The sequence below is a fragment of the Medicago truncatula genome, chromosome 1 (genome assembly GCF_003473485.1).
Source record: "Medicago truncatula cultivar Jemalong A17 chromosome 1, MtrunA17r5.0-ANR, whole genome shotgun sequence".
Taxonomy (NCBI): domain Eukaryota; kingdom Viridiplantae; phylum Streptophyta; class Magnoliopsida; order Fabales; family Fabaceae; genus Medicago; species Medicago truncatula.
Window position 1 is genome coordinate 2,233,460 of NC_053042.1, and position 23,654 is coordinate 2,257,113.

Below are 23,654 nucleotides of genomic sequence, written 5' to 3' on the forward strand. Positions count from 1 at the left end.
AAGGTGTTCCAGCCGTGATTCCAAACACACAATAAGTCTTTTTAAAAGTATTTATCTAAGCCATAAAAGAGTATTTATCTCACTAAAAAGATCAATCATAAGCCATAAAATAAGTCGAGTGAATTTGTTTTTTTTTTTTTCACGAGATAAAATGGAATATATTAACATTCTCAAAGTGTATGGCAAACAAATCCGCACCCATGGATATCCGCCACGGATATGGAGCGGATACTTTAATGGATATCCATGGATAAAATAAACGGATATTTTATCTACCTGTTAATTAATGGATACAGATGCAGATTTAATGGTATCCGCACCCGCAGATATCCATACCTGCTATTAAACCGAATAAATTACATAAATAACCTTAATACTTTTCAAATTTCTAAGAAAAAACCTCGGTAGTGTGAGTTGTTATTAGTTATTACACGATTTTTCAAGTTTGTATTACACTCTTTTAGAAGGTAGTGAAAGTGGTCGGGATTGTTGAAGCAAGAAGTTTTGTTTTTGTTGAATATGATGAGAGTTTTATTTATACTTTTGTCAAATCAAAGAACTTTATTTATGTTTTTGTTGAGTCAATGATTTTTGTTGTTATTGTAATGTAGTGATATTATGTTTTACTAAAAAGAAAAGAAAATGCATGTGGTCAACTTTTTTAAATTTCAGCTAAAAAAAATTAATATCTTTTTTTTTATTATTATAAATAGTATTCATGGATATCTGTATAAACTCGCAGATACCTCAAAATCTGTGGATTATCTGCTAAATGGATGTTCGCGCGGATATGGATAGGACATAGATTTCATATTTGTCTAATGGAGCGGACACGGATATCACATTATCCGCATCCATGGACATCCATTTACATCCCTATATCAGACAGACTTATCAAATTTTACAACCGTAACAATCCAATAGGAAAAAAGCAACCTATGCCGAGGCAAATAAAATGATATAGCCATTAACGATGATAACCTAAGGCAAAATTAGCATATTTTGCCTTCAACTATCAAATTGAAAGCAATTTTTACATTATTGAGAATCGAAGGTATTGATTTTTACTTGTTCTTGAATAACCTTTTTTTTTTTTTTTTCAATCCATGAAACCCAAGTGCAAGAGAGCTAAATTAGATGCGAAAAGAAACATCACGCTTTTATAAACACCTCATGAGTAAACGAACTGAACAAAATGATTTGAAATATGATGAGGATCAACCGAAGAGGAACCTAACTAAATATGCACGAGGTATCAAAGAGTTATAAATAAATCGCAAGATAGAAACAAATGATGAGATGTTTCTTCGTTACCACGCCCACTCACACAAAGTTGTGGTTCGTGAGAAATTATGCCGCGTTAATTTTAGCTTTTTTGTCGATTGAGTTATGATTTATGGACTAAGAAAAGTCTTTTAGGCCAACAAAATTTACTTACTTAAGTGAATAGACTAAACTTTGGATTAAATAACAAATTTGTCACTTTTTTAATCAAAGCTTAAGTATTTTTTTTTTCTTGTCGGTATACAAAGTGACAAGCACGCCTAAAATTTACACACAATCGTAATTTTGTAAAGTCTTAAGTTTAAATTCGAATTAAAGTGTCCAACTTAACATACCGTAGAGGAGTGTTAACAACATTGTCTTTTCCTCCCTTAGTTTTAACACAATCACTTTTATTACATGAAACTTACGGGAGTTTCATTACTTTATATAACTCTATTTAATTTCATCCAATACAAATGAGAGGGTTGGAGAGAATATTAAAAAAAGAGTGTTGGTGGTATTGACTTGATACTTCAGAACTTCAATTTCTCCAATGCTAATTTGGATGAACTAATTTAACATCTTCAAACAAAAAAATTGTTGTCAATGTTATCACTCCTTTTAGTATCTTTTGACAAACACTCCTTTGTTGGCAAAATCAAATATTATTCAATTCTTAAATCAAGGGTCTTGTTAATCAATGCCCTAAGAACAATAGTTAAGGATTCTATTAATAGAAACTTTATCTTGAAAATATAAATCTTTACTTTTTTCTTATCAATGATTACACCACTTTTCGATGTAAATTTACTTATTTTAATACTTTAACCAATGCCACAAGGGCAATGGTTAACATTTCCATTAAATCAATTCTAAAAATATAGTTTTTTCTCTCAAAAAATAAATAATTTTTTTCTTAGTTTATCTAGATTCGTGCATAACCTCACGCGTCTAAACGAGCGTGAATAAACGCGCCAGTTCACTTTCTGACGCGCTTTTTTCCACTCTCATAGTTTCAGTTTCACTCCCAAACAATGCGACGCAATCCTCCGTCCCTCCATCTCCTCGCCGCAACCGACGCCGCCTTCTCCACCGCCACAATGTCTTCACGCCCCTACGTACTTTCTCCCTCCCTCCCTCCCTCTCTCTCTCCCCTTCTTCATACTAACAACGGATTCATTTTTTCCTTCAAATTTTGCAGCACCGAGGTCACCGGAGAGGATACTCCGGCCGTTCATACTCCGGCGGAAGAGACCAGTTAGCTACCGGAGACGATCACTTACGGTCAGTCCGCGACGCCAATTCAGCAATCCGGCGAGGTGAGAGTGAAAATGTTGCGAATCAAATACAGTACAATCCTCGTCCATATCCACCACCTCAATATCCACCTTACGATCTTCATCGTCATCCTCCACCGCCGTTTTACCATCATAATCCACTTTACAATCCTCGTCCTCATCCACCACCTCAATATCAGAATCCTTCTTATAATCCTCGGCCTCATCCTCCGCCACTGCGTTTTCGGCCGCCGTATGATAACCGACGTGAATTTCGTCCGCAACAGAATTTTTATGCAAAGCCTGCAGATTATCGAGAGTGGGAGAATGCATTGACGCCACCACCTCCTCGTTGTGGTAACTTCACTCTTGTACTATGTGATTTTATTATGATTTTGGTTTAAAACTTAGGGATTGGGTTGATTTTGATTTTTAGCAGTCTGAATTCATAATGTTGCTGTTTTGCATTGTTCATATTTACTGCGTCATGTAAGGGCGTGTTTGAATTGATTTATTTGAGCTTATCCACCGACATAAGCACTCTGAGACTGTTTTTAGCTTATTTTATAAGTTTTTAGAGATAGCTTATAAAAACAACTTATAGCCAATACAAAAACACTAACTTTATTTTATCTATTGTTATAGAAATAGCTTATGCATAAGCTGCAAATTAAGCTGTTTATCCAAACAGGGCCTAAAACTGTCAGATTACGAAAAATTAATGTGAGTTGTAAACTTGCTAATATCAAGGAAAAACCACATGCATTTAGGCATTAATTCAAGAAATCAAATGACAATTCGAGATACATGGTTTGGTAAATGGCATTTCTAAATTTGTGATGCTATTGCTTAATGGACGGAGCACACAAGTTTAATTGAAAAATGAGGGTGGTAAGAAGAACCATTGGGTTCAAAAGTTCAATATGTTACTATAATTATGTCCTAAGTAGGACCTTAATCCACTACTTAGGTGAAAAACATTGAAAAGATGAGGGTGGTAAGAAGAAAACTTGGTTCAATATTTCAATCTTTTGCTAGAAGTATGTCCAAAGTAGGAGTCTCAGAGCTAAATCTACTACATAAATGAAAATATTGTAACTCTCTGATGATTTGGTGAGTGAGAGGACGATAGGTTTGAGGTTGATTGTTTATCACTCCTGCCTCTTCCCAATCTTTGTTGCTCATGATTTGTTGTTTTGGAGTTTTACATCAATACATCGCCATACTAATTTAGCTTCTGTATTTTTTCTTTCTTTGTACAACAGAAAGGTTTAAAGTCCTTTCCTATAATATATTGGCGGACTACCTTGCTATGGACCACTGGAGAAAACTTTATTATCATATACCTTCTTACATGTTGAACTGGCAGTGGAGAAAGAGTAAAATTGTTTTGGAGCTTGGCCTGTGGTCTGCCGATATCATGTGTTTACAGGTTATCAATCTATTACATATTATGCCACAATGCTAACTTCTTGCTCTAATATGCTATTTGACATGTTTGTGACCATACACTGTAACACTATTGTAAAATTTGGTTCGATGACATATTGCAAGAGAGATTCTTCACTTATAATTTTTGGCTTCAGACTTGAAATTTTACATATCATCACATATTCTACCTCATTTTCCAAAAAATGCTTTTACATTAATTTGTCAAACTGGGTTTTTGAGTTACATTAACATCTCAGCAAAATTTGGAATTTTTTTCATGCCTTCTTTGCTGATCATATCATCATTATTTCTCAATTGTGTTACATGCATGGATACTGCACATCACATGGAAAATCTGATTAACTGTAGAGTTTAAAGAAAATTTCCTTTCGATCTTATTTTCCAGGAGGTTGATAGGTTTCACGAGTTGGAGGAGGATTTGAAGTTTAAGGGATACAGAGGCATCTGGAAGGTTGGTTAGATGATCTATATGTTTGAAGGCTACATGACATAAGCATTCCTACTGTAATTTTTTTTTTGTTCAGTGCTGCTGGTGCCACTTTTTATTAGTATTGTTCTTTTTCTCTCGGGCTTTGGTTCTACTTTGAACTTTGTTAAGATGACATCATTTTTATGTCTATGCGATAATCAAACTATCATTGATATATTTTTGGAACTAATACTTGCCTGAACCTTACAATGTTGATTAATCCATGTAGCCATCCCACTTTGTGGAAAATGTTTGGCTGCTTTTGTTTTTATGATGATTAGACCATCAGACATTACATAATATTTATTCATAAATATATGAATGTCCCTTTCATTTGGGCTTTTATAGTTCTCTGTCATTTTTGGGAGTAGAAATGCTGATATTAGCTAGCTATTTAATCAGAGAACTTTGCTTTTACTTGAGAAGCATGTTTGTATTATTATTATTATTATTTTTTTGAACAGCAAACAACTTTTATTCAATATGATAGAATATAAGTACAAGTGATGCTAGATCCACCAATTTAGATGAAGTACAAGTAGTACTCTAACTACCAAAAAATCCCAACACACCCTCTTACTTTCCTATACAAAGTAAAGGGTTGGCATACCATTCATACAAAAGACAGAGATACCCCACTTTTGCTATTTTACTTGAGAAGCATGTTTGTATAAGTGTGTGTATCATATAATGATAGATTGGCAGTATTTCCACTTCTCTCCATATTCCACATTCCACTTCTCTCTATATTCCACAAGTTGTAACTTGTCGTGTGATGTGGACTGACCTTTCTTCTGCATCATCACTTTCAGCAGTTTTTTTTTTTAATTTCTTTTGGTACGATTTTTCTCATTTTGGTTTGCTGTATCAATTATTTTGCAAAGAAAAATGAATTGTTACGCTTCATTATGAATTCTAACGGCATTTCTGTACTTATAGATGCGTACGGGCAATCCAGTTGATGGTTGTGCAATCTTTTGGCGAACATCAAGGTTATCTGGATGCTATTTATCAAACTGTGATTTATTTTCTCTGATAGTGACTAAACATTGACTGTATTCATGCACATAGCGATTATCTTTTGGAAAAAATCACATGCTCCCCCCCCCCCCCCCCTTCAGATTTGGCTTATGCCTTACACATTATTTTTATCACTGAAACTTACAATGTTATTATCATAGGGCACTAATCTACAATCATATGATAATTAAGCCAGATACTTGTCAAGTTGTTATATCGAAGCTTTAATTTCATTCAGTAATTTTCTTTTTTATAAACAAATGTTAGCCATTAGTATGTTATGTTAGTATTTGGACCCTGTACCACCTTCTCGAACTCCTTCAGGTATCCCAGCTCAACCGCATGAGCTACACCTTGAGGATCATTCAGTAATACAATCTACAATCATATGATAATTAAGCCAGATACTTGTCAAGTTGTTATATCGAAGCTTTAATTTCATTCAGTCATTTTTCTTTTTATAAATAAATGTTAGCCATTAGTACGTAATGTTAGTATTTGGACCCTGTACCACCTTCTCGAACTCCTTCAGGTATCCCAGCTCAACCACATGAGCTACGCCTTGAGGATCATTCAGTAATACATTCTTAACATATTCTAATTACTTTTCTCTAGTAAACTGATAGAACAACTTTTGTTAGGTAGTTTTAGGTTAATTGGGGATTTAGATAAGGAAATAAGGCATGTTACCGATAAATAGCAATATAGGGGTTGAGGATAGTTAGTCATTTTGTGGGAATTAGAATTGGGAGAGTTCTGGATCTCTCAAATATTCACGGTTGTGTGTTCTTTCTTTCTATTAATAATCTGAACCTGAACCAGTTCCTATCATAGCCTGGACTAACTTTGGTATTATTTGCGGCTACTTTCTTTTATACTTTTTACTCTTGATCTTGTTGATATTCAACATCTATCTCATTCCGTGCTTCTAACAAATAGTAATATTACTTATCATGCTTTATCATAGGTTCAATTTGGTATATGAAGAATGCATTGAGTTCAATAAGTTGGGACTCAGAGACAATGTTGCTCAAATATGTGTACTAGAGGTGCATAAAAACTCCTATACTGGCCTTTTTTTACTTGTTCAATTTCTATGGAGACAAACTGTAAATCTTCAATTATCCTACTTTTCACCCGTTTATTGATGTTCTTGTATTTCTCTCTTATATGTGACTCTATTGAACAGTGCATTAATCAAAATGGATCTCTCCCACCCAGGTAATTACTCCATGTTCTTGGCTAATCAATTTTTTATATTTCTATTAGTATCAGATGGAGTTTGATATTTTTTACCTAACAGTTTAATATTATTCAAAACCTAACAGTTTTCAACGTGGGTAAAAAATATCAAACTCCATCTGATACTATGCATTAACCAACTATTTGAAATATCAAATTTTTATATTTCTATTAGTATCACTTAGTTAACCCTAATCTGTTAGCCACAACCACACCACCATTACCTCCTTTTTTTCTTCTAGTGCAACATTTTGTAACTAAAAGAAAAAGGGGGAAAATTGTGCATTTCCCTGGACCGGGCGGTTTCCACAAACCGGACCCAGTTCGACGGCTCAATCTGGGTTTTCCGGGTCTTATCTGGTTTTGACCCACCAGCGGTTATTTGAGGCAGACCAAGACGGTACCAGCTCCGGTTCCCGGTTGAACCAGCTGATCTGGTTTTTAAAACATTGATATTCATCACCAGAATGTGGTTTTAATTAAGGTCAACATAACTGTGATCTTGTTTCAAAAGCTTGGATGGAATTTCCTTAAATCTAAGAGACCGTGTTTAGGTTCACAAGAGTATTTTATGCCGCTGACATAAAGCTTTAGAAGGATGCACAAGGTCGCGAAATCATTTTAATTGAGCCTTGATTGTATTAGGATGCTTGCAACTTTTCTTCTAATGACTTGGGGGTTGATAGCCTTATGCGGTTTCTTTTTTGTTTTTAAATTATCATTCATATTTTATGAATTGATGAATATCTTTGTATGCTCAAAATAACATAAATGCAGCATTCTTCAGCTTGACAGGTTCTCGTAAAGTTGTGGTTTGCAACATTCATGTGCTTTACAATCCGAATAGAGGAGAAATTAAACTTGGCCAGGTATGCACTGTCTGTTTGTTATAACATTTTCCTGTTTTGATTAAACCTCTGTGCCACTGATACTGTTTTTTTTTTGGATGCATCACTATTTAATGCTATGCAAATGCTCTTTTACTTTGATGGCTATTGACACTGTATACTTCATTCTAAATTTAGTGTTATTTATTTTTTCTTTATTTTGGTTTTCTTTTCATCCACTACTTTTATTCTCAATGCAGACTGCATACGACAATGGTCCTAATTTTCTCTATTTATTATGGTTTAAAGGCCTGATATATTTGTAAGAGTAATTTTATATGAATGAACATCTAAAAATCAACAACTTTTGGACAACTAGTATAAAAATACATCAATTATAACTATTGATGTGACTATAAGAGAGAGAAACAACTAATTAAAAAATGACGTAGTATCTATACGGTATAGATATACGATGTTGGACAACCAAAAGGTTGTCAATATATCATTTCTCTATTTGTAATTGTTCAATATTGTCTCTGAAAAATATGACATAATTTGTCAATAATTTTTCTTACAATCCTCGGCAATTTTTAATTCCATCCCATACTTCAGTACTTCATTGGAAAGTGGAAACATTTGTTTCTAGTGTATTGTAATCAGTAAGAGGGTATGTTGTGAATAGCGGCACTATAGTGGAGTGGGAATAGCCCATGGTGCAGTACTTAACACTGGGTATCCACGTTTTGCAGTAGTGGCTGCAAATTGCCGTCAAATTGCGGCAAAATAACCCTTTGGTGGCCGCAAAATGGGTAGGCTTTGAATGCTTTTTTAGCCCCTGATATATCCAAGTTTGAACTTTTTAGGGCCGTTTTGTCATTTCCAAACTAACGTTTAAGTTTCCCTACCTCCCTAGTTTTTAAAGAATTTTTTTAGAGTTGCTCTGTTCTGGTCTGCGTTTCTACGACTTCAAAGACCAGAAATAGCACGCCGACCATTTGTTTCCTGTGACGGAAAGGTATTTTCCGGCGACACCAGCTGTGTTTGCGACCGTCACCTTCACTTGTTAATTTGAATACATTTTGAACTTGAATTAGTAGTTAAGTTATATTGTGTTTTGGTTTTGAGTGTTAGTGACAAATTATAAAGGTTAATTATAAGTTTCAATTATAGCTACCCCTTTAATTTTGTACACTGTTGGAATTTATGTTTAGTCAGTCAGTGTTAGCGAATGGCGGTTATGGTGGCGCCATAGCGGGTTTTGACCTCACCAATATGGCGGGTTTTCCCCTCATAACTGCGCCATAAGGCGGCTGAAATTGCAGGATTTTGGGTCTTCGCCACAAACTGCCATCTGCCATACACAACACAGTTTAGTTTGTAATGTTTTTAGTCTTCACAATAGCTGCCATCCCATTATCCACTATACCATTTTAGCGGTTTTGGGTTCAGGTGCTCCATGGTCCGTGCTGCCATCCGAGATTAAAAAAAGTATTGGTTACATGATATGGTTGTATGTTTAGGTGTACTACTTACTGCCAACACCTATTTTAACCTGTTGATTTTAATGTTTACATTAACTCGTCCCTCTATAATTTCCAGTTCAGTATTGCATGCAGCTAAGAACCCTTAAATGTGTGCAATTTAACTGAATCGTGAAAATCCATATGTTATATATGTTGGCCATCTGTGAAAATTGAGTAAAAAAATGCCTTCTGTGAACATTGACATCTCACCTGACTCTGATTATATCCGTTTTTGAACTGATAATATCAAATTCTCAAGCTGACTTTGCCATCATGTGATTTCGAATTCTTCTTGTAATTGTTTTTCACTTCATACTTTTTTCGAGCAGGTGAGAGTCCTGCTGGATAAAGCTCAAGCTGTTTCTCAACTTTGGAATAATGCCCCTGTTATTTTGTGCGGGGATTTTAATTGTACGCCTAAGGTATTTTTATTATTATGCCTTTTCAGTATCATTTTGTAAAGTTTGGCCATAGCCTGTGTGGCATTAACATTCATTATCTTGTTGCAGAGTCCATTGTACAACTTTATCGCAGAACAAAAGGTATACCCTTTAGTTTTTTACTTTGTCGACTTTGATGATTGACAGATACAAAGATGTAGATATAATATTTTTGTATTATCACAGCTAGATTTGTCTGGAATAGATAGAAATAAAGTATCAGGGCAAGCTTCTGCTGTAATTCGAGCACCATGGACCTATGGTCCTAAATCTAGGTAGACTTGTGCATTTGCTTTGTTTGTGTGATGAAATGTGTTAAATTTCTTGCGTTTACAATCAATATGTGCTAAAATCTTCGAAATTAATGCAGTGAAAGAAGATCAGCTAATGTTTCGGTTCAGGCCATATCCGCTGAAGGTGACAAGGAAGTTACTGTTGAACAAAATAGTTCTTCGTCAGACAAGCAGAATCCGGTCACTGAGAGTAGCAGTTTAGATAAACAAAATACTCGCCCTGTGATGATTATGTCTGATAAGACAGATGTGCAGTGTAGCAGGGAGACTGATACATGTGCAGGAAAAGATACTCGGGAGGCGGTTGACCATAATAAGATTTTTGTTGAAGTTGATGGCACAAAAGAGGGGCCAAATCCTTCTTATAATAAAGGTATAAATGATGATGAAATTCATGACGTCACACCTATAACATCTTCAACTCTTGAGACAGTTCGCACTGACCCACCTGGGATGGGAAGCACAGAACGTATATCAGATGCTATCTCAGCTACAGATCAAGAATCATTAAGTGAAAAGTCCAACTTGCACGACCATAAAGGGACCACGCATATGGAGTCTAACTGTTCCCCAACCTCTCTTCAAGAAGGTGATCAAGCTTCAAAGGTGAAGATAGATATTGAGTCAACAGATCTTATTAACCTAGAAGCATCATCAAATAAACCATCCAGCAATACTTCAGTTTCTGATGATTTTGAAGCCCCTCATCCAGGGTATAGAGAAAGCTCATCTTACGAGGCCATTGCTAATGACCAAATGAATTTATCTTCAACTGAATATGTAGTTGACAAATCACATAAAATTACCAACATTGACTTTCTACTAAATGAAAAGCTAGAGAAATTTTCCTTTGATGAGATAGATCAAGCCGATGTAAACAGTGGGAATATTGGTGAAGATGCCGTCGATTTCATAAATGCCCTGCATAGTGCCAGAGAAGGTATTGATCTTGAACTTGGCCTATCTGTGAAATCATATCTTGGAAGTCATATCAGTTTTGGGTATTGAATTCTGCTTCTAACGACTTGATGCCACCTGCAGAAAGCAATGATACAGAGGATGACTTATCTCCAAGTCCGATGTCTAAGTATATTGATGCAGAGAGAACTACTTATAATCCATCATTATGGACTCCTGCTGAGATAGAAACTGCGACAGGAAATGCAGAGTGCACGTTCTTGGGGCACCCTTTATCGCTTAGGAGCACATACACAGAAGCTATGGTAGATGTAAAAGAATGGCTTGCATTCCTTTCATTTTCTTTTCCTTTTTAAATTCACTTTTATAAGCTGGCACGTCGTACTCATATTTAAAAGCTGCTGTTTGCTGGCATTTTAATATTTAATTTAAAATTGTGGCTCTCTCATGTTCATGTCATTGTCTTCGGCATTCTTTCGTATATGCAGGACTCTTCAGGGACTAGGGACCCCAATGGTGAGCCCTTGGTAACTAGTTACAACAAGTGCTTCTTGGGCACTGTTGACTATATTTGGTAAGTATTAAGCTCTAAAGATTTTCTGCAACTGTTTTGCTCTTCCGTGCTTCTTATTTTATTTTGAATTTTGAATTGTAACAGTGCAATAAGCAATGCATGTCATCAAAAAGTGTCATTGCTTAAGTAATTGAGTTGCATGATGTTTTTTCAGTTATCATTATTGATAGATATATTTAATTATTAATTAGCATTCAAAAGAAACTATTGTGCACAATGTTTGTTTAACTCTGAACAAAAGAAGTTGACAGAAATACACATTTTTTCCTTGATCTGGGTCACACAGGCGATCTGAAGGTCTGCAAACAACCAGAGTTCTTGCTCCAATACCTAAACGAGTCATGGAAAGCACTCAAGGATACCCAACAAAGGTAAGAATCGATTTGTAGTTTTTGTGTGAAAGTTAGCAGATGGATGGGTTTATATGGATGCTTTCTAGGGAGTAGTTTTTCACTCCCATAGAGATTAGAGATGATGTTACTCACATTCCGGCAAGAGGCTCTTGTTGTCAGGATAGTATTAATGTTACGACTTCAATGATGTACTTTTTTTAGTATATATGCTTAAATCACCAGGGGAGGGCGGGTGCTCTCATGTGTTTGGTTACAAAATTGTTGTGGTTAAAACCAATTTTAGGGTGGGTATAAATGATTTTAATGAGAGCAGCTATTTCTAACTATTCTTCTTGAGTAAAAGTGATGGCGAGACCATGAGACTCACCATTTTGTTTACATTTCCTCATCAAATGTGGTTTTACTTTATCATTGAAGCGAAACATATTCTTAACTCAATTTTAAAATATTATTCCGAAGGACAAATAATTTTGTTTACCTTGATTTTTCAAAATCATATTCTATTAAAGTTTAAAACAAACCGGTTGAGATCCTGCCTGACTGGACCCATGTTTCAGTACAATTTATATTTTCAATGTATGATCACAGGTCCTCGTGATCGAAATGTACTTCTCTTTCCTTATACTCCTTACTGTTGCTTGAGACATGCATTTATTTATTTTTCCGTTCCAAAACTTTGCAGAAATGGGGTAGCGATCATATTGCCTTGGTTTCAGAGCTAGCTTTCATGGAAGATGGTACTGCCATCAGCAAGGATGTTGTATAGCTTTTCACTTTGATGAATAAATTGTTGGCTTTTGCCATTGTAAGATCTTAAAATGTGGTTCCAGGTCTCGGTCTAACAGTCCCCTTCAGGTTTTATGTTGTGGGGGAAACAAAAGGTTCTCCAGAGGCTAGTCGTATTTATTTGTAAATATGTAATAATATTGATTATCAAATTAAATCTGTACATTATGTTATGATCTTTGAAATGAGAGCCTATATGATTATTTTGAGCTGTTAGTCAACAGGTTAAGATGTGATCCTTACTCATTTGAACTCTTTTGTGTTATTTAAGATGCATATCATAAATATTCAGCTAAGTTTTTGTTTGATTGTTAACTATTCAATACGATCTTCTCCTTTCAGCGAGAGTCACCAATTTCATCTTCTCTGGTGTCAATCAGAGCTGCCCTTCCTCACTCTCAACGCATACAGGGAGTATACGATTGTTGATATCATTGGCCCACACAACATACCACTTAGGATCATCAGAGCCAGTATCAAATTCATTTCGGGAAGCACAAGATTGATGAAACTCAAGCTCCACTTTTTCAACACTTCCCAATACAACTTGACAAATTATAATATGCTTCAGAGGGTCTTTATCCACCTTATATTGCATACTTCTACAATAAAAGCGCACATATCATAAATTCACATCAAACATGGGATTTGGATTTGATGCCGTCAACAATCCATGCAATTAACTATGTTGCTAGTTGTTATCAATTTCAATCTAACAACTACTGACGTAATGATTGTGTGGATTGTTGGTCACATCAAATGCATTCTATTAATGATTTAAAACAAACAAAAAAATTTATGGTGTGTGTGGATGTGCTAATGGAAATTTTAGAGAAATATGAAAAATTCTAAGCAGTTAAATGTTTCAACTGAATTTCCTTCATTTATAATTGTATGTTTGGATAGAAGAATTCAATTTCTTAATTTTTATAAATTTTGAAAGTTTTGGGGTAAAGTAATAAAAGAAGGTTTAAAGTGAGAATTTTAAAGGTTCTTGATTGAATTTAAAATTTTGGAAAAGATGAGGGACCAATTTTCAACATTAGGAGGGGCAATTTGCAAATTTTGACAATTATAGAGTCCAATGTGCATTTTAAATAAGAATATTGAAGTGTAAATTTTGAAACATATAGCCGCAATTTAGATGATTTGAAAAGGAAAAAAAAAAGTAAAAGGACCATTTGAGGTTCATATTGTATAAAGTAAGAAGAAAATTTTAGATTCTTAATTTTTACGATATATATATTTGAAATTCTATAAATTTAACTCTAACAAAATACTTGATAAAATATTTTATTTTAATAACTCTCCAAATTTATCATTCAAAACTATGCAATTTACACTGGAAGAGTTTAAATTACTCTCTAAAGTTACATTACCTCATAATATATCTCCATCCAAAAACGCTCTTAAAAGAGAATTATATAAATACCTGTGTTGGGGTGACTCTAAGTCAGCCAAAAAAATACCTCAAACCCATGAGATAAGATTGATGCCACTTTCTCCATAAACAACAGCTTGCATATCAATTTTGGAAATGTTGGAGAAGAAAAGATCTAGATCTCCTCGAGAAGAATCTCTCCCTTCCCCTTATTATTCGCCACATCTTGAATTATTATATTATCTATTGAGAGACTCGACAATGAATCTTTTGGGAAAGAAATGGTTACCTTTTACATCAATCCAAGTCCAAGCAATGGATCTCCAATTCTCAAAGTAAAGATTGATTTGTTGCATTGCATGCGTAGAAAGTCAACAATGTCTTGCCACCTGTGAAACCAGAACATAACGACTTTAGAGTTTCACCCTCAAAATCATGCCACTGCGTGCCAAGTTGTGATCATTATGGAAGAGGGCCTCATCAAAACAACAAATGCCTTCAACACAATAATGGATTGGATTTGAGTCGATGATGAATATGGAGGTGGTGGTGGTGAAGACATCGATGGCGGTGAATTAGAGTGGGATATAATTTATTGTCAATGGAACAATAACCTTAACTCAGTTGAACAAAATTTAATGTATAGTTTTAGGGCACTGCAAAATAGGAGTGATCAAGTTGTATTATATAGAGGATGGGTTTTTAATGACAATTATTAACCTCGCAAAGTTTTTTACTTGTATTTGATATATTTAAATATATATGTTTTGTTATAAGTTGCATTTATGATTTACCATACTTATAATTTTTTATATAAATGCTAAAAGTTAATAATTTAATAATTGAAATAAAAAGATAAATATCATATAAATGTTTTGGATCCCTTACCAACAGCGAAATCATGATCACATAAATAAGACTGAAATCCTATTTATTTTGTATTTATGAAAATCACTCCCCATATAGTATCCTAACACTATGACAACGTAAGACTGATCTTTGCTCACTTGGGGATGAAGTAAAAGTTGACCAACACATTTTTAACTATGTGAGAGTCAAATCTTGGAGCACCAGTTCGACCCACGAGTTTAAGAGAAAATAAAAATATAATATGAGTATGAAAAAGAAAATTGTCACAAAATTATTGTACAAGTATCATTTCTCTAAATAGTATTTCATCCAAAATTTGAGGATGACATGGAAGTTTTCTTTAAGGAGGGGCCTGAATTGAATAAAAAAAGGAGGCACCTAATTACCGCTAATATTATACTTCCAATGATTTTTATTATAAGAAACAATTCACTTTTTATTTTTAATAAAATACACTTATAGCATTTCATTAATAACAAGAGTGGTAATACAATGTAGTACTTATAGATAAATGTTGGGACTGGCGGATAATGTGGTTTCACTTGCAAGAATATATGTTACAACATTAACTTGTCGCGGATTAAACTGCACCCTAAAGTTTGCAAAATCTAAAATGCAAATTATTTCTTATAATAAAGATCGGATAAAGTATGAGTTGATTATGGAGTGATAAAATGATTTTAATCGTTTCCATTCGACTCTAGTAATTTCATATTCTTTTGCTTTTGAACTTTGATGGAATTTGGTCATCTAAAAACGCTGAGGTGTCAAACACCGCCAACCATTTTTAATAATACAGTATTTTTTAAAATTTATGACTTATAATTTATCTGAAAATAATTAAATAAAAAGGTTTTCTTTTTCCTTTCCCTCTCCCGGAGATCTGAACTTCAATTCTCAACTCTCCTCCGCGAGGAAAATAGATTTATGGATTTCTTTTAGTTTTCTCTAAGTTTAGATGAAGATGGGCAAAACTAGATTAATTTTAATTAATTAGTCTTTAATCTTATTTAAAAAAGTTTTTTTTTTTTTACAAGATTTAAAAAAGTTGTTTGCTGCAATATTTTAATAGGGTTAATTAAGTTTTTGGTCCCTATAAATATCTGCAGTTTTGTTTTTAGTCCCTATAAAAATAAATCACACTTTTTAGTCCCTACAAAATTTTCTATTAGTGTTTTTAGCCCCTGTTAAATTAAAATTTGTTTAATTATACTTAAACTTTTAAATTTTTGAAATATTTTTTACATACATGTTCATAACATCGTAAGACACTCTTTTGTAAATTTTTTTAGTTTTTTTAACATGTAATGAATTTTTCTAAAAGCCAAATTTTCAAAATTATATTAATGAAAATTTGGACCTAATAATAAAATTTTAAGTTACTTTTTTTGCGGAGGAACTTAGTATAATATTCTAAGTAAGTATGTGAAAAATATATGTTACAAATTTAAAAGTTTAAGCACAATTAAGCAAATTTTAATTTTACAAGGACTAAAAGTATGTGTTGGTCCCTATTAAATTGAAATTTGTTTAATTATACTTAAACTTTTATATTTTTAAATTATTTTTAACAGACATGTTAAGAACATTATAATAATCTCTTTTATAAAAAATTATAATTTTTTAACATGTAATGAATTAAATATAATTTTTTTAAAACGCAAAAAATTCAAGATAAAACTAACGAAAATTTGGACCTAAAAATAAAATTTTGAGCTAATTTATTTTGGCGGAACCTTTTATAATGTTTTAAACAAGTATGTAAAAAATCATTAAAAAAATTAAAATTTTAAGCATAATTAAACAAATTTTAATTTAACAGGGACTAAAAACACTAACGGAAAATTTTGTAGGGACTAAAAAGTGTGATTTATTTTTATAGGGACTAAAAACAAAACTGCAGATATTTATAGGGACCAAAAGCTTAATTAACCCATTTTAATATAACAAAATTTATTAAAAATGATGAGACAACGTGCCAAGTAAGTAATCAATCTTACATAATCAAATTTTATAAAGATCCAAAGTAAAAATATCTGAAATTATTTGTGCGGGAGGCATCACCGTTGGTTTCGTAATTTATCTCATTTTGATTTGTTAAAAATAAGAGCTTTTTTTGGTGGTAGCTGGGGTTCGAACCCCGGACCTTATATATAATGCATTGTCCAAACCAACTAAGCTATCTTCATGAGGACAAAAAATATAAAAAAATAAGAGTTTTGTGAATAAAGTTAAATTTGTTTTTCTATATCTATTTTTATTTTACTACAATAATTATTTTAAATCAACAGTTTATCTGGTAATTAATTAATTAATTTTCACTATTTTTCCATATTTATTTTTCTTTGACTACAATAACTAATTAATTTAAACCAAAAGTTTATCTGGCAATTAATTTATTTTCACTATAAGTCTTTTTGACTATAATTATATTTTTCTCTATTATAAAAAATTAGTGACTACTTTTGCTTAAATATAAAGGACGAAAAAGTGTAACTAAAATAATTAAATAAAAGATGGACATTGAATCTAAAAGATATAAAATATAATAAAAGTAAAAAAATAAAAATAAAAAATGGGCGCTATGTAGACACCTAGAGAGTTTTTTTTTTTTTTGAGAGAAGAGAGAGTTTTTTTTTTGTCAAGTAGTCTAATGACTATAATTCACCAAAGTGAATAAGTGGGATGTCTGGGGTTTGAACCTCGTCCCCTGCATATAATAATGCATTGTCCTACCAATTGAGCTAAATTTATGGGACATTGAGAGAATTATTTAATAGATGTAATATGTGAATGATTTGATATAAAAATAGAAGTAAAGATAAACTGAAGCGTCTAATTGATGTTAGGCAATATGCGGTGTTCATATTATTTTTTTTTTACAAGATGTGGTGTTCGTATATTATTGTTTTTTTATGTAGATAGACGAAATGACAAAGTCATTATAAACTCACATACAAGTGGAGGTATCGGGATTCGAATCTCAGTCATGACATCCGATCTAACAATTTCGGCATTTTATCAGTTGAACTAGAACTTTTTGATTATATTATTGTTGTTTTAATTAAGAGGAAAATTATTTTGACAACCCAAAAGCTTTTTGATACCATATTATTATACGGTTGTCAATTTAATAATAATTTTATCTTTCTCTTTTGATCAAACTTACTTTATTTGTATTTTTGCATTGTTGTTTCAAAAGTTGACTAAGAGTATAATTGTTGTTTGTCATCGTGAGCTTAACTCAGTTAGTAGGAACAATGCATATATATATGCTAGGTCCGGGCTTCAAACCCCGACCACCACAAAAAGGAAGAGTATAATTGTTGTTTTAATTAAGAGTAAAATTATTTTGACAACCCAAAATTTTCCTGACATTGTAATTTTATACAATTTAATCATAATTTTTTCTTTTTCTTATAATCAAACTAACATTTATTTTATGTGTATTTGTACGGTTGTTCTAAAAGTTAACTAAGTATAATTGTTGTTTTAATTAAGAGTAAATGTTTTTTTTTAAGAGTAAAGTTATTTTGACAACCCAAAATTTTCCTGACATCGTAATTTTATACGGTTGTCAATTTAATAATAATTTTTTTTTTCTTTCATAATCAAACTAACACTTATTTTATGTGTATTTATGTACGGTTGTTTTAAAAGTTGACATATTTTATTTCTTGGAATAACAATCAACTTTAATTAATGGTAAAACTTATAGAGTGAAAACAATCAAGGCTGGGTTGGGGAACCTATGTTCGAAAGTGAAAAAATTAGTCTAACCACTAATGATTAATATCTATCATTTAAGGTTGACTATTTTCTCGTGCATGCATATCTACAATATTGACCCTTCAAATTTTAGGCTAAATTGAGCTTCAACACATGAAATAGGGTTTCCAGAGTCTTTAATACACCTTGATGACAAAAGCAATACATCATGAAACTCCCACACGATAAAATCTTCCATCTATTGAGGGCCATGATATTGAGGATATAATATGTTCAATTGAATAGTAGTGAATGATCCTGATGAATTTGATAAAGAGGATGGACTTAATTTAGTCTGACCTGTTTTGAACTTAAATCACTGATTAACTTCAAGGATACTATAACATGGTAGTAGTCCGTATTTAATGAGATATTTTAATTTTAATTTTAATGAAAAATAAAGGCTTTTTTTTTTTGTTGAAGAATGAGAAATAAAGGCTTGAGTGGTATTCAATACTCATATACATATGCTAGGTATACTTGCTCTAAAAAAAAAAGTGTTAGGCATATTTTTTGTTATGAATTCGTTAACTTAAAATCACACCAATAAATTAAGATGTTTGAAGTAAAAGGAGTAATCAAGAGTAAAGTAGTTTCAAGCAACAAAAATAACAAATCGATCTAGATCTAAGTGTGAAGCAACATCGTAAGTATAACCAAAGCAACCAAGATAAGAAAGAAGAGAAAAACAACAAACCAATATTTGTTTACTGACTTTACTCAGTTCGGACAAATTTATCCAACACTTAAGGGAAAGAACAACTCTCCAATCCACTATTATAAGAGTGGTAAAAAGAGGTTACAAGAAATTTCTACCCATGCTCACAAAGATCAAACCTTAATTTCTATCCATTTTTGCAAACTGCTCAAACCCAAAATGAATTCTAAGAGAAAACAATAAAGAAAACATTTTTGATCATTTCTCTAATGAGATCTCACTACCCAAGGTGATTGTGAACTGTTTATTAGCCCAATAATCTCCACCAAAAACAATCAACTTTAAAGTTTTCTCCTTTGGTTTTTCCAAAATTCTCTCTCTTTTGGCCACCTAAAAAATAAAGAATGAAGACTTATATAGTACTCAAACCCAGACAAAATCACATCACAATTATCCTGGATCGCACCACAATTTGGAGCCAGTACAAAATACAAGACAATACTAAACCCGATCCACAAATCGCGCCACAATTTGGCCACTTCACGCCACGAAAAAATGTGAACCAAAACCTCCAAATTGCTAAACCAAGTCACACTACGATTAATACCAATCACGATACAATTTTGACAAACCTTCGACATCGAATTTTTAGGCAATTACAACACTTTTAAGTAAATGAGTGTTATTTGAACAACCGTTTGATTGACAACTTATGAGACAGCCATAGTTTACAAAGAAACAATAGGTATTTGTACAAAAACTAAAGCAACAAGAGAGATAAAATAAAAAATAATGTGAGCATTAGAGAGAAATTTGTCACAAAATGAATATTCAAATATCATTTGTCTTTAAATATGCACTTTGTGTGGATAAAAAAAATTATCATCGATATTTGTTGATGTGGTATCATATCAACAATCATGCTCATACTTATTTTTAATTCATTAAGTAAATAATATCGTTTGAATATAAAAAGAGGAAGTGTGAGGGTGAAGAAGAAAGAAGGTTTGAATGGAGGTGGAAGGAGGAAGAAGAGGAGGATTGGATGGAGCGATTTTATCTTCTTTTCTTTTTTTAAAAATATTAATTTTTATATTGGCGAACATAAGATGTTACATCATTAAAAAAATTGTCACGTCAGTGTTTTTTGTCAAAATGTGTATGAGAAATTAGTAAATACAGAAGAGCGTAAAGTTGAAGAATCAAAATTACTCGTTTTAAACTTGGTGAATTATTTGGGAAATATTGAATTTGTTTTTCAAAGGAAAATGAGGCATACTAATATTATATGAACAACACCGAAAAACTTTTATGTTAGCATTTCATGGGTATTGTTACCATCTACTTTGGGTGAAGAGTTCGATCAAATAATCAATTCTTTTTGGTGGAGGTTCAAAAATGTGGTCAAGGCAAGGCAAGGTACTAAGTGGTTAAGTTGAATAAAGCTCACCATAAGAAAGGAGTATGGAGGAATGGAATTCTGACAATTTAGCCATGATGACGAAGCAGGGTAGGAAACTTGCAACCATCCATTATGCACGTGATGCGCGTTTTCAAAGCTAAATATTTACCGAAGGATAACCAAATGAGAGTTTCGGCCAATTTCATACAACCTCAACAACAGGCCGCATCTCTGCAGGCAACATAGTAGATGGTTTTTCTGCTGAATTTGCAGCGGGTCGTGCCACGGGTAGCTTTTCTGCAGTATTAGCAACAGGCAGCACATCAGACGGATCTTATGCAGTAGTAGCAGCAGGCCGTGCAACATACGACTCTTATACAACGACATGCCACAAATCTATATATGGGGGCTGGAAAAACCGTTAGCTGGAATGTTATCATACAATTTAGACACCGATTTGTTTCCTCACCAAAACATTGTAGACATTATATGTGCATACGCAATGACAACAGTTAATTTGCTTGAGCTAAAACAATGCACAATCAACCAATCTTTTCACTAAAAGAGGCGGAGGAACTTATGGAACCTCTAATTTTGTTACATGAAAGAGTTTCCAGTGATTCACTATCGCGTAAGATTGCAAAGTGGTTGTGGATGGTACCAACAAACGCCTTTCCGGTGTCACTGAATTCAGGTCACTTGTTCAAATTTGTAAGGCTTTTATGAATGCAAATCAAAGCTATAAAGTTTATTTTATTAAAAGGAAAGCAAACATTGTTACTCACACCCTAGCTATGACTTCAAGGTCTTATGCTAACCCTCAAACTTTTGATTATGTTCTAACCTGGATTGCATACATTATTCTGATTGAAATGCAATAAATTTGTTCCGTTCAAAAGAAAAACACTAAAACACAATATGTGCAAGGATGAAATGAAAACATTACAAAAGTATCCAAAAAAACAGCCTTACATCCAAGAGCCTTTGAAGCCATTACCAATAATTTGATTTTAATGTTCCATAATTGATAATACTTGTTTTTGTACCTTTCAAATTATGCAAGCAAACCATAAAATTAAAAAGTTTATCCTCCATTACATGTGGGTGCAGATTTTTTTGTCATGCATACACACAACAAAATTTCACATTATGTGTTCAACATCATATGGTTTCAAAACATTAGGTATATTCATACTGAAAAATAAAGTAAGTGTAATAGTAGTCTATTAAGACCCAATATGTCTCTTTGCTAAAACTTGAACCACACTGACATCATGTATTGTGGCTGCTTATACATATTTGTTCACTGAGAATAGAAGTGCTTTGACATGCTTGATGAATACATCGCTGGTCACTCTTTGCTTCTAAAACACACCACAAAGAATTATAAGGAATCAAGTTAGGTTTATATCAAGAAATATACACTCCACTAATAAGTTATAAAGCACTAACATCTTGTCGTGTTCGACAAACGTCGATGTCCAAGACTCATGCAATACAGGTCTAACATGTCAAAGCAATAAAGATCAACGAATGGTTTTATTTACTCAATGAGTGATTAAAAATATTAAATTTGATGTTTAGATATATATGTTTCTGTGTTTGTCAATGTCATATGTCGAATGGAAAGAAAAAGAAAGAAAATATACGTGTGTTGATATCATTGGCACACACTACATACCATTTAGGATTTTTAGGATCATCAGAGCCGATATCAAATTCCTTACGATTAGCACAAGTTTGATTCAGCTCAAGCTCCACTTTTTCCTTCCACACTTCCCAACACAACTTGACAAAGTATAATCCACCTTATATTGCATACCACTACAACAACAAAAGAAAAACACAAATCATTAATTCTCATCAAGCATGAGTTTTGATTGTGTAAAATAGCTGTGTTTTAGCAGTGTTATATAAAGGATGAGTTTTTTTTTATGAGAATTATATGAACCTTATGTGATTTCATGCATGTATTGTGATATGTCAATATATATTTTTTCTTATTAAAGTTGAAATTTACCATACTTAATAATTTTTTTAACAATGGTAAATTTTAATAATTTAATATTTGAAATGTGCCCGTTTCGACTATATATGCGGAATAATTTTTTATGTATCAATATGAGAAAGTTGATACGATAAAAAAATTTATGTACCATATTTATTTTATATGTCTGCACTTTGGTGGCGTCTCCAATCTTTTCAGTTGAGTTTGCTTATCTCTAGACTTGTGTTTCTTGTTGAGATCACCATGTCGGGAAGGGCCATTGTGTTAGCTATGTGCTGACCTTGCATCATCACGAACAAATTTATTATCTCTTACAAAACTATGTGTTCTTGGACTGTGTTGTGATTACAATCAAGGTGTGATGAGAATGAGAATCTGGACTTGTTTTTTCTCCATTCTAGCTGGTCGTTAGTTCTGATCTCTGATGACAAATCCTCTACAAAATTTCCTATATCGATCGCGCAATCTCACGAAGGAGATTCCTCGCTAACATAGTGATGGAGGTACAAGATTTGGAATAGGAATTATCATTGATGATGGTTGAGGAAGTGGTACTAATGTCTCCACGAGAGGTGGAGTTTATCGAACCATGATTTCTAGTGTCCTAGATTTGGTTGCTATAAAAGTCTTTGCACCTTTTCAAGCCATTAATTTTTGGTAAAAATAATGATAGGAATTAGGAGTTTTGTGAAAAATGTCATTCCCATAGACAACACCACTGATGCAAGCTATTATAACTACAAGTTATGAACAAAATATTGTTGATTACTTGATTTAAATACCGTTGAACAAAATAGTTAAGCTAGTGTCTTGGTCAGTAACTCTCGTTAATATTTTAGGTGAGCCCATGACCCTTGATTATTTAAGAACGCCAAAGTAAGCATGAGAAAAGATCGTCAGTTGATGATTCTTTGGCTCCTAAATGGCTTTGATCGCACCAATCCTTTCGAAATTGAGTTTCTGCCTTTGTGTGCTCGTCAAAAGATGTTTTCTACTAACCTAAGGGTTCAATATTTATAAGCGTACATTTCCTAAGTTGTAGGAAACATTGGCTCGCAATGCGAGGCTAACAAAATCGGTCCTTTTGGCATGTCGTTCTATTCTTGCGATGCATGACTCCTAGC

General features: G+C 33.0%; 1 protein-coding gene across 2 annotated transcripts; it reads left to right on the plus strand.

The window, feature by feature from the left end:
* The first annotated feature begins 2,235 nt into the window (after positions 1–2,235).
* On the plus strand, positions 2,236–12,666 carry LOC11433351 (carbon catabolite repressor protein 4 homolog 6). 2 transcript variants are annotated; one of them, XM_024775235.2, is made up of 16 exons: positions 2,236–2,384; positions 2,468–2,900; positions 3,809–3,975; positions 4,381–4,446; positions 5,404–5,456; positions 6,452–6,533; positions 6,674–6,705; positions 7,514–7,595; positions 9,409–9,501; positions 9,589–9,621; positions 9,706–9,794; positions 9,890–10,752; positions 10,854–11,041; positions 11,219–11,304; positions 11,591–11,675; positions 12,340–12,666. In XM_024775235.2, the coding sequence occupies exons 1-16, from the start codon at positions 2,301–2,303 to the stop codon at positions 12,421–12,423; spliced, it is 2,520 nt and encodes an 839-aa protein (XP_024631003.2). In that variant the 5' UTR covers positions 2,236–2,300; the 3' UTR covers positions 12,424–12,666. The 2 variants fall into 2 exon arrangements, with proteins under 2 accessions (XP_024631003.2, XP_003588706.3); XM_003588658.4 differs by having other exon boundaries at positions 10,854–11,035.
* Positions 12,667–23,654: the final 10,988 nt, after the last annotated feature.

Bases quoted from the DNA above. Each gene is read 5' to 3' on its own strand.
- LOC11433351 (XM_024775235.2), top strand. From the start codon at position 2,301: ATGCGACGCAATCCTCCGTCCCTCCATCTCCTCGCCGCAACCGACGCC. The intron at 2,385-2,467 runs GTACTTTCTCCC...CAAATTTTGCAG, and splicing joins CAATGTCTTCACGCCCCTAC to CACCGAGGTCACCGGAGAGG. The intron at 11,676-12,339 runs GTAAGAATCGAT...AAAACTTTGCAG, and splicing joins CTCAAGGATACCCAACAAAG to AAATGGGGTAGCGATCATAT.